Source organism: Ylistrum balloti, unplaced genomic scaffold (assembly GCF_031769215.1).
Source record: "Ylistrum balloti isolate Yb309-2 unplaced genomic scaffold, AGI_CSIRO_Ybal_v1 Utg370568, whole genome shotgun sequence".
Taxonomy (NCBI): Eukaryota; Metazoa; Mollusca; class Bivalvia; order Pectinida; family Pectinidae; genus Ylistrum; species Ylistrum balloti.
Genome location: NW_026782356.1, coordinates 1,591,320 through 1,603,110, shown reverse-complemented (window position 1 = coordinate 1,603,110; position 11,791 = coordinate 1,591,320). Strand labels below are relative to the sequence as shown.

The window sequence follows — 11,791 nt, the reverse complement described above, 5'->3', positions numbered from 1 at the left end:
TTTTTGCCCCTTCTTTCATAATGAAGTGTGATCATGCAGATATTTCGCCAATCCTTTCATCTTAGACTGTGTGGTCACTCTGACACTTTGTACATCCTATCACAATGGAGAGAGCGGTCAGACAGACACATTGCCCCTCCTTTCATTATTGACTTTCACTCTCATTTCATCATCGCGATTGCGGTAATTCAGACACTTTGCCCCTTTTGGCATGGAAATTGTGGTCATTCAAACACTTTTCCCATTTTTCATCAGAAAGTGTATGGTCACCAGATAGTTTTCTTCTTGTGTTATCATGGAGAGTTTAATAATTCAGACTCTTCGCCTGCCTTTCATAATTGAGGATATGGTTATACAGACATTTCGCTCTTCCTTTCGTAATGGATGTTTCGTTAGGCATTTCAATTAACAGAACAGTCGGATATGAGATTGAGCTGTTAATATGAAGAGGAACTGGGCATTTCAAAGCCGTTTTGGAATTTCACAGAGTGCTTTTATGTAATGCACAAATTGAGTTGCGAATCGAATGAATTGTATTCGGTACTGTATCGATAAAAGTTTATCGATGAAGAGGCTTCCAATTAGCTCCTTTCCTAAAGTGCATTTCACCATTATAAGGTTTCAAAATTAACGGTCGTCGACGGAAATGACATAGATCTAATTGGAATTTAATTCCGTTTTTTCGATATTTACATTTTCTTGAATGATAACAAGACCGGCTGTTATATTATTTATATATTAATAAGGAAACATTGTTTTTAATGCGAAAATATTTTCATTGTGCGAATGCAGCGTATCAGATAAATTCCAAGCATATGATTCTTGTATGGATTTACATGTTTCATATACAAACGAGTCAAAACAATATATCAAATTATTTCTAGGGTGCGCTCTTAGCATAGATCGACCCGTCTGTGACGTCATTCTTTCCTGGGCCCATTCATCAGTTGTACTTTAACTACAGTTTCAATTCACAAAACTACCAGCAATATAATCTGTCATTATTGTAAAGGTTAGCCTGTTACATGTTACTTTTTACGCATTTATGTCAAAGTTTTAATATAAATTGAAACATTTACAGCTTTTGTGACGCCCGCTATTATGAGCTCCCAATCACGGCTCATTCTCACATCTTCTAAGTTGATGAAAATGTCTATTTGAAGCATCTTGTTGTCACCTTTGAATGTAACAAATCTGTATTAAGTATTATAATAGTATATCCCAATGATATCTGTAGCTGTAATCTTTCACCAGCATGATCCAGATATGTTTATGTAACGGTTGAAAATTCATGGCGAGTTTTAATTCTTTTGAAGTAACAGTACTGTTTTGATTGGCGTGCTTTTCATTTCTGTGATCATAAATGATGGAGGCTGTTGATCTCGGCTTGAATGTCAATCTGTGATGAAATCCTATAAATCAATATAAAAACAATTTTGAAATTTCGGAAGTAGTTTCATATCAATTTATATTTGTATGTTTGTTTGTAATGCATATTAATGATGTTTATAATTATTATTTTACTTCTTTTTTCGCGTGCGCAAGATCAAGGATAATGTATGAATGTTGAGTGTAATTATGTTGTAGTATTAAGGGCGTGTCTGTATGGTAAAGGTTACACTTAGTACAGCCGGTTAGTTTTCATTTCTCTTTTGTTTTGATAATTCTCTTACTTATATTAAAGTGTAGTGAGCGAGTGAGTGATGGAGTTATGATTCAAGTGGAATTGTATTTTATCAAGATATGTGTAAAATTCAATCTGAAGTCTTGATATTTGATAACTCTACAAAATGAACCCTTTTCCCAATGGTCATTACATTGTGTTTCCTGACATTTTTTTTAAAATCATTATCATAATTTGTATATGATTCGTGACTGTTTACATTTTAATCATGTATGTTAAATATGATTCGTGACTGTTTACAGTTTAATCCTGTATGTTAAATATGATGTCGTCTGTTTCATTTTTTTAAAGCTAATGAATCTCTGGTGATGCATAATGGTTTTTCATTGATGCTTACTTTTCTTGAGGAATTAATTATTTGAAGACCATTTACGATTTTATGAAATAATCAAAATACATTTTTTCTGTATACGATACGAATGATTTTAGAATATCACCTTGTATGTTGTAAGAATATAAGTCATAATAGTCTTGCTTCCGTCGCTACTCGATTTCAACCTGATGTTCATACTTTCGGCTTTTTAAAAGCCATATATATTTATTTCAGTTTAGTTTTGATCATCAAATCAGTGTGAACGAACTACATTTTACATAGCTAGTCTCTTCGTATTTTTATCGGCTAAAATTTTACATATGGAAATACGTATATGACCACTAAGCTTGTACGATAAGGAGAGGTATCGGACTGCGAAAGAATTGCTTCTTTCTTTTGAATCTCGAAAGGCGGATTCAACAAGTTCAGTTTTATCAAACTGCCGCGACATTACAAGATAAATCACAAAGTTAAACAGCAAGAAATCGATAAATTCGTAACTGACCGTAAAGAAACACTTGAATATTTCTCGTTGGGGTTTTATTAATACTTCGTTAATGCGAGGACCATCGCTTTTTAAAAATTTTCCTTAAAAGGGTATTTACCCAATGTACAACAATATAAATTATCTGTTCATAAGCAATGATAACCGGAGAAAGTAAAGAGAGATACTTTCAAATTACAATACTATTATAAAGAAAGGAATGTTTATTTACATTTCTCAGATTATCAAAATTTATTGTTTGAAAAATTTCAGAAAATACTACCTAATGCTTGATTCGACTTTGTGATTGTATTATAACAGTCAATATAACTATTTGCATTTGCATTGAATTGTGTGGTGAAACCAACTGTTAATTGAAGTATTAATTGTCCAAAATACCACTGTCACTTATATCTCTACATGAAATAAATGAATGTTGTAATATAAGAACTTATTTGTTGTAATCTAGTTATGATTAAATATAATTTTATACGGTATTTTTCATTATCCACATCAGTGTTAAATAATAAGGGTTTTAGAACAGAGGAGGTAATATTCAATATTATTCCATCTTTCCATGATTTAATAAGATATAAATGTCAGGAATTATTTTAGATTGAACATTGTTTTAAGATGCTGTTTACTTTTAGTCACAGTTGAGTGATTCGGGTGAAGAGTATTAGTATCATTGCTGACATTAGCACCTTACAAACAATTTGTTTTTAACGGTTGAATGCGACATTCTCGTCTTCTCTGAAAACAGATGTATAAACTGTCATTCATATATTCTGTGTACTGAGAAATGTTCGCTTCCGTTTATTTTCGATTATTTTCCTCCATGAACAGGGAGGGCGAATTTAAAATGGGGATGAACATTTCTTGCACCTATTTAATTATTTGATATTATCCTCAGAGGGCGAAATGAACACGAAGTGAATTCATGTATATTGGTACAAGGGCGAAAATAATTAGGGGCGAAAATATCATGGTATACAGAATCTAGTGTAACATTTTGCTTAATCATCAATAGAACAATCAAAGATGTCGTCGTACATCAATGGTCACAAAAAATATCAACACCTTTCTATCAAATCACAAAAGGTGCAGAAAAATAGTTTTTAAAGCTTTATCCTGGTAGTAGAAAGCATCATCCAACTAACAGTAATTCTGGCCTTTGATTTTCATTATATATTGAAATCATTAGTATGAATCTACATTATGGTGATGGTAAAAGTAACATCACGAATGTTATTACCTTCAGAATATAAAGCCAACTTACAGGCGAGACGGCTCAAGGTAAGATTGTGCGAGACCAACTTAATATTTCATGCACAAATTACCCTTATCTTTATCCTTCTTTTCTTGCACTTTAAGGAAAGATTAACAGTTATTATAGTGGTAAGAGCACGGATGAATCATATTGCCAGTTGATCTATTCATGAACAGAACAAGGGTAAAAATGAAAGAACTTGTTAAAATTTAAAAAAAAAAAAAATAAAACTCGAAGGGTTTTTATTTATTTTATTTCATCGTGTTACAAAACTATATTCACAGTGAAAGTGATCTCTCCAAGAAAATCTGCTGAACGCAAATATGAAGAATAATGAGTAAAGGTATCAACGTATATCAAGGATGATTTATGTAGGGAAAGTTTTCAAAATTCCATATCTTTCATACTACTTTGCTTTATATTAATTCAATGTTGTCCTGGTGTGTTAGTTATTTAAACATTTATATCTGCATTGTTTGTAATTTGCATTCGAATAGAAAAGTAGTATAGCTGAAAAGTCGTCTCTAAATACACGTGATATGATTGTTGTAGTATTCCTCCAAATTGTTTCATTGTTCTACCGTTTCAAGCTGAAATACTCGGAGGAATTAATTACTATCCTACATGTGATAAAACAATGTGCAACTTAACTAAAGCTTTATGTGTGCATACCTAGTATTCGGTAACTATACGTTTAATGAATGATGTTAATAGCGATATATATATATAAATGAATTCATGGTTTGTTGTTTTCTGGGAAGTCCATTTTGCAAAATGAGACGGCAATCTGAAAAAAAAGTAAGAAACTTGAAAACAAAAGCATAAATGTGCTTTTAAACCATATGTTGACGTATCATATGTCAGTTTTAGAAAGAAATAGATGCAGTATAGCCGTATCATTAAATCATTTAAAATTGCATCGTATGACTGTTTCGCCCTTATAGATCACGTCAGCGACGATTTTGCTTTATGGAATAATGATTGGGGTGTTAAATTTGTATTTTTACAATGTATGAAACTCGCTGATAAATTTACTGTCGGAATCACCATGGTGAACAAGCACTCTTTAATGTAAATATAACTTTCCTGATACTTACCTCATCGACAAATGCCTGGACGCCAGATAATCCACTGCAGCCTCCTACTCTTAATGGTCCTGGGCTGACCTTCAGGGTGTCTGCAATAGCAGATATGTATATAAAGCACACATTCATAAACATACAGGAAGTAAAACCTTTTTTAGAGAATTGTGAACGCGAAACGATGCATATTTTCACGAAGATGCATGGTAAAATGTATAGCTAGTCTACATGTTAAGTAACGTGTAATCTTAAGTACTTCCATCGCAAGATATTAATACCTTTTCTACTTGTCGGTGTCTGATAATGGCGCGTGCAAAGTTCTTTGACACGGAGAAAGTAGACCCGTGTAGGCCATTATCTAGGTAACCAATGAATTGATGTAGTACAAAACTTAATTAAAGTACAGTCTGTGTTGCTGCAAACATATCATACATAATAGAAACATTAAAGTGTTTGTCGTAGTGAACACTTCAAGTCATTTGTCCTCCAGTACTTACTTGTAAATGCGCGCTTTTGAACCTCCTCAACTACATTATTGGTAGCCGGATCGACATACTGAAGCATTGCTTGTAGATCTGTTCCACTGAATATAAACAGAACATTGGTCCAGACCTTTACCTAAATGGAAAAAGGAAAAACAAGCTTTGATTGCCTATCGTGATAAATCCAACGTCACGTGCACTCCGTTTGTTATGGTAATGCAAACACATAACTCTATACATTTGTGAAATTTCGTATAATTTTTTGTAATGGTGTGTTTAATTATTTATGCTTAATGCCAATTTTCATTATAAGATATTAGATGATACATTAGGGCAGACTAAACAAAATTATACAGCAACGGCAAGTACCATATTATTCCTTTTTATTTCAGTAACAAATTCAAATGTATGCAACACATACATGGGTCACTAGCTTTGTTGAGAATTCCTTAAATATTAGATTCAAAATATGACACATTTCACTTAAGCTTTAAACAATCGCGAGAATATGTCACCTGACATTTGATTTGATATGACTATCAAAGTTACTCGTTAGTCACTCCTCGCTTAACTACAAAGTAATAAGTATCAGCAGAAATGCATTGTGTATTCCTATCATGCAAAACTGAAACATCCAACTGCCCATTAGTTAGCAGTAAATACCTGCACACATCGTCTCAGTAATGCGTGGATTTATTTCAGATTTATTACAGGATGTGGGTACAGAATAATAAGATATTTTATTAAACAAGCATATTTGCATAATGTATGTTTAATTGATGAATGTAAGTTTAAGTAAGAGCACAAACTGTATTTAATGCATCATAATATCACCAAGTAAAGTATAATTTCATACATGGAAATCATGGACAATTCATAAATTTGGATTTTTGTCACTTCTTAGCACACAAAATACATAGGTCGGTATATTATTTCAAAAAGGTCACTTTGAACCTCACGACTTCAATTTAACTGAAATGAAAAATGAAGATATTGAAGACTTTTCGCTTAAATAAAAAAAAATGTCAGAGTCAATATTTAATCGTGTGCTGAAGTGGTGAAAATATTTATTTATAACTCGTATATGTATATTGATGACATGATACGACGATGTTCATAAATTAAAAATATTGTTAACTATGCTTTCATTTTTATTAAGTATAACAAATGAGGTCAGAAGCAGAATTACTTAAGGGGGCTTCTAGACGGAGCAGTAAACTAAATTTTCACATCCAACTACAGCCTAGATAATGCGATCTCCTACAGAAGAATTCTTGTGTTAGCATACCAAAATGCAAAAATGCGTATACCTTATAAGGCAATACGAGTTCAGTCCAGGCTCCATCGGCGCTCCTGGCCCTATATTTCATTAACCCTTGGAGAGGGTCGAGCTTAATCTCCAGTGACGACATATGATTCTCTGTGTCGTCACAGTTGGAGAGCAAAGTCTGCTCATCAGATGTTTTAGGTTGTAGGACGTAAAGGCGTATTTGGAATCCGAATTTTCTTGACAAATTATCATTTCCAGTATAAAAAGGCACTGTAATCTGAGAATCTCCTTTAAAAAGTCCAAACCCACGTAGAATGTCGAGGTTATCATGACCAATAAAGATAGTAGTGGCTCGATTTTCTATTTTTCCACCAGATTTTCCGAACGAGATAAGGACTTCCAGCTTGCAGGCTATATTAAAAATGAAGAATTGAAGTTCACATATACAAACTTCGTAAGATATTGATGTATATATCATTAAAATTGAAAGTTTAAGATATAATATTTGTTTAATATTTGTACTGTCTAACACAAGGTGAAATACATGTGTGATATATAAGATATTTTTCTAATCAGTACATGTGTATTATTTAGATTAACATGAATATTTTTATCAAAATTACTACGAGAGCATGAAACTTACTGGGCTTGTATCTAGAATCAACACAACCGCATGCTGTCTCGCTGAATTTGGTGCCTTCGGGACAGGAAAGCGGTTCATTTTCCCTGTCAATATGGTAGAACCCACGTCCATTGTGGCGAATCATTCGGAGCTTGCAGCCCGCAACAGCTGATAAAACCATAGTGTGAGAGTAAATATTACAATGAAAACAAACAAATGTTATTACTCATTATATCGCCTTTGGTACCTCCGTGATTATTGTACAGGAATGTAAAATATCAACGTTGATAAAGTCCTGAACAAGAAATTCACTTAAAATATAGAACGGTGTCCAAGATGTTGGGACATCTAAAATAAAAATATTCCTAGTCATTCCAAAATTAGCATTTGAAAATATCAAACCGTTGCCATTTGATTTTGATCATGGTAAATTTTAAAGGTGTATATTATGTATACGTAACACTATTGAATACGTTGCGGCGCTCATCGTACTTGTTCGCCGTTGGTCAGACAAGTCGGGTCACATCGGTCTTTGGTATTTATTTGTTGACAAAATGGAAAATGCAAGGAATTACCAGATTTACTTACCTATCATAACTCTGTACATTATTGAGTCAAGGTAATTCAATCAATTTATTTGTGTTTAAAAGTATATACATCAAAGAAATGAAAATGACAGCCTTAAGACACATTATGATGTATACCACCCTATGTGCATGTATGTTGTTCTCAAAACGCTACCTTGATAAACCGTGATTGATTTTAAGGAAAATCATGGAAAATAAACAAGGCGTCGGACTCTATGTACTTCATAACATCCTGCATCATCGCCGACATCTTTACATTCGGAATTCGAAAAATAATACATGTAAGTGGATACATACGACTAATGTTTACTTCGTGAATAATGTCATTGTCCCATTGTTAGGACAATGTATGTTGGTATGTTTACATTGGAAATATCAAAAATAGTTGAACGAATCTAAAGCTACATTATCATCTACCAAAGGTTTTGTTTAATTAAATCGAAACATTTGATAATAAATTGGAATTATTTCTTATCTTATAAAAGAATTTAGAATGATTTCCAGCAAATCTTAGAAATTACTTATAAAATACCGACAGCATGATAAAACTGGTTCAGCCTTGTACTTTCCTGTCTTTAGATGAAGTTTCCGAATAGCCCCGACAACATGGTATCTCAAATCTTCTACAATGTCTGGACATTGAGAGTCAAATGCATTTACCTTTGGCTTTATTTTGCTGTAAGACAGAGACATATCAGATATTCGCTTTCTCTTAAATGTTCTTATTAATTTCACACGGACGCACGCGCGCGCACACACACACACACACACACCGCTGCATTATGCGCGAAGCTAGTTTCTTTGTCACTTAAGTACTTACTTTCTGGCCGTGTTGTAGTCATAACAGGGAATGGGTTCTCTGTTTGTGTTTCTACTGGTGGTTGCTCAGTATTTGCATTTACATTCTCCGATGGTCCAACTTCGCATTTAGTTGTACACATATCTGATTGTACACATGCTTGAAGACTTTCATCGTACCCCATTCCGTTCGCGCAGCAGTCGGGGGATGATTTTCCCTCCGCACACCGCCAGTAATGCTTACAATGACCGTCGCCATCAAAATAAGACTTCAAAGAGGAGTCTTTAACACAGGGATCTATAAATGATATTGATAAAGTTAAAATTATATATACATCAGCAAAACAATGCGACATTATTTGAGTTTGTTCGTTTGTTTTCACTGACTATTGATTCAGGTTCCTAAAGTAACCAGGGCCGTAAATAGGCGATTTACACGGTTACAAGGGTATTCTTGATACTTTTACAGTGCCATCACACTGAAATGTCATAACCCGGACTCGGATAGCATTGCCTCTCACCCTGTTGCGTTACACAGACAACGAGCATATCATACATTTGCATCCCAGTTAATATACAACATGTATCATAAGGCAGCATTTTATGAATCTTGTATGTCACGACTTTGGCAAAGATCCCATAATCGTCTTGAATCTTGAACAGCTACACATGATCATTTATGATCAAGTATCAATAATAGAATAAAAAATATATAAAGTAAACACAAATGAATTGCGGAACATCAGTAAGTTCAATTATTCATTTAAATTATTCATCGAAAGCATGAAATTCTATCTAAATAACTATTTAACATTTTTCTTAGAAAACTTACCTGCGGAACATGCTACCTCTGCTGAAAATGCGCATAACTTTCTGTCTGGATCGAAAAACGTGCCAAACGCACATCGTCGAAAATGTGAAATCCCGTTAATACAGAATATGAACTGCTTGCAGTCTTTTTCGTGTGGTAAAAAACACACAGGTTCTGAGGTATCACATTGGCAACGCTGGCTTTCTGAGCCTGTAAAGAATACAGAATTGATACATCATTATGCCATCACACTGTTTGAAGGTGAGGCTGGTTTTCACAAAACAACGTTCTAGAGATAATAATACGTTCGTTGTATCTAATTGATTAAAGAATTACGCGTATTTCTGAAGGAAATAAGTAATATAGTACACGTAAAATCATAACGTCTTTCACAGATTGTGGCTGCGTTATTTTAGAGTACACTCCATTATTTTTGTCAAACTGACAATATGTATACTACGCCGATTTCGATCTTTGATATATCTTCTTTTAAATAGTAAAATATTCTTCCTTTAGTGAGTAGAAAATCTTACACTTTTAAAAAATTTTGATACAAAAAAGATGAACAAACAAATTATAGACATACATTTTAACACAAGTTTATTAAAAAAAAATGTCATTTTCTTCTTGAATCCAAAGCACGAAAATTTCACTCCATTGAAAGAAGAAATAGTTCAAATTAATTTTGTAATTCTGAATTCCAGTATGTTTATGATAATTTGTACAAACAATAGAGCTGTGTAAAATATACACATTGATTCTAGGATTTAGCATATCCCAACCAACTGACGAAACACGGATAATAACTTATATATACATATTGTTTTAGATAAATGAGCGGGTAAAACCGAAATGTTCATAAATAAGATGGAAGAAACGGAAATATATCAAGACTGTGTTGTAAACTTGACATCCTAAAGTGACACTCTCGGGAACAATACTTTCTACAAAATCTTTAAATGCATTTAGACATAGACTTGGTAAATAAACACGACGGGAGTCAATGAATCTCAATTACCTATTCTTGGTGTTATACAACATAATAATGGTCATTTTACGATGATTTCATTTTTATTGAAATTTAACTTGATTGTCCTTCAGGAATGTATCTTATGATAATTTCTCTTGATCAGATTGTATTCTCGTTTTATATGTTCTGCGTTTGATGTGAAAGCCAATGTTATCTTGTAATTTGCAAGAACAAAGTATTACTGTTAAACATTAAGTCTCAATATAGGACGATTGTGATACTAATTCTAAGGATACAGGACAATTTAATGGATGTCAGAATTTATGAATGACTTACGTATGTCAAATTTACTTTGATAGTATCATAAATTAGAACGGGAACATTATATAAATACAAAGGAAAGAAGGAAGGATAAGGTAGTTCTGTCAACAGTTGGTATATGTCTGTGGTGACTATCACCGTGAACAAATGTACATACTTTGAATAATTCTGTGATATTCATTTATGTTATGCGTGTAGACAATGTAATTAGCGTTAAGATTGTAATGAACATTAACTGACACTGACTTTAACTGCAAAAATTTCGGACGAACTCAAACGTGTCCTACGTAATAAAAACTGGAGTTGATGATATTTCATACTTATTTAAGCGATTCATCTAAAGATGGTGAAATTAAAAACTCTTACCTTTAACTGACAAAAGAACTATAAGTGAAAATAATGTCCACATCTTCTTTTCTTTGCTTTGTCTGTCTATCCGGAATGATAAGTGACGGGATAAAAGCCCGCGGCTACTCTGGAATTTGATAAAGAGAAAATGATGTTTCGAATTAGATCAGATGCAGGTTTATGGTAAATAGATTTGTCGTTCAAGACACACGCAAGCATATGTAATATTGTTCATCTTTGGCCTTGCACATGTTAATGGCTAATGGTTTATGTACGCTGACAGAATTGTTTACTGTGAACTGGCACCATTAACCGGATAACGCAGAATGTTATCACCTAGAAAGTATTTCTTCATTCGCATTTCTGGTTTAGTGAAAACATAGAAATATTTTATTTTTTTATGAATGTATAATGATTTGTTGTTGTATTGATCTCATACTATGTTTGATAATTTTGTTCCTATTATGTCACCTTTATGTATTTTTTTCGTATTTCTTTTATTAATAAGAGTAGTTGTAACTCCATCACGAACATCAACATGTTTGTTATCACGATTGTGAAAAATCCGATATGATCGGTAGAAATGTCAAAATATAAATTGGGAGGTAAGCATCATACACTGTACCACTATTCCAATGAATACGAAGGTCACGTGCAGGTTATGGCAAACCTGGGGCACTATAAGTCCTTCAGCTGTGTCATTTAAATTGGTTTTATATAGTCTTATACATATTTTCTTTTGTAATTGG

At 33.1% G+C, this 11,791-nt stretch overlaps 1 protein-coding gene across 1 annotated transcript; it reads right to left on the bottom strand.

The window, feature by feature from the left end:
* Positions 1-4,487: 4,487 nt before the first annotated feature.
* Positions 4,488-11,103, bottom strand: LOC132556425 (protein PIF-like). Its single transcript, XM_060220837.1, has 8 exons — positions 11,061-11,103; positions 9,425-9,613; positions 8,615-8,890; positions 7,229-7,375; positions 6,626-6,996; positions 5,331-5,451; positions 4,849-4,928; positions 4,488-4,538 (listed from the first exon to the last, which is right to left on the bottom strand). Exons 1-8 carry the CDS (start codon positions 11,101-11,103, stop codon positions 4,488-4,490), a joined length of 1,278 nt encoding a protein of 425 aa, XP_060076820.1.
* Between the last annotated feature and the right edge of the window lie 688 nt (positions 11,104-11,791).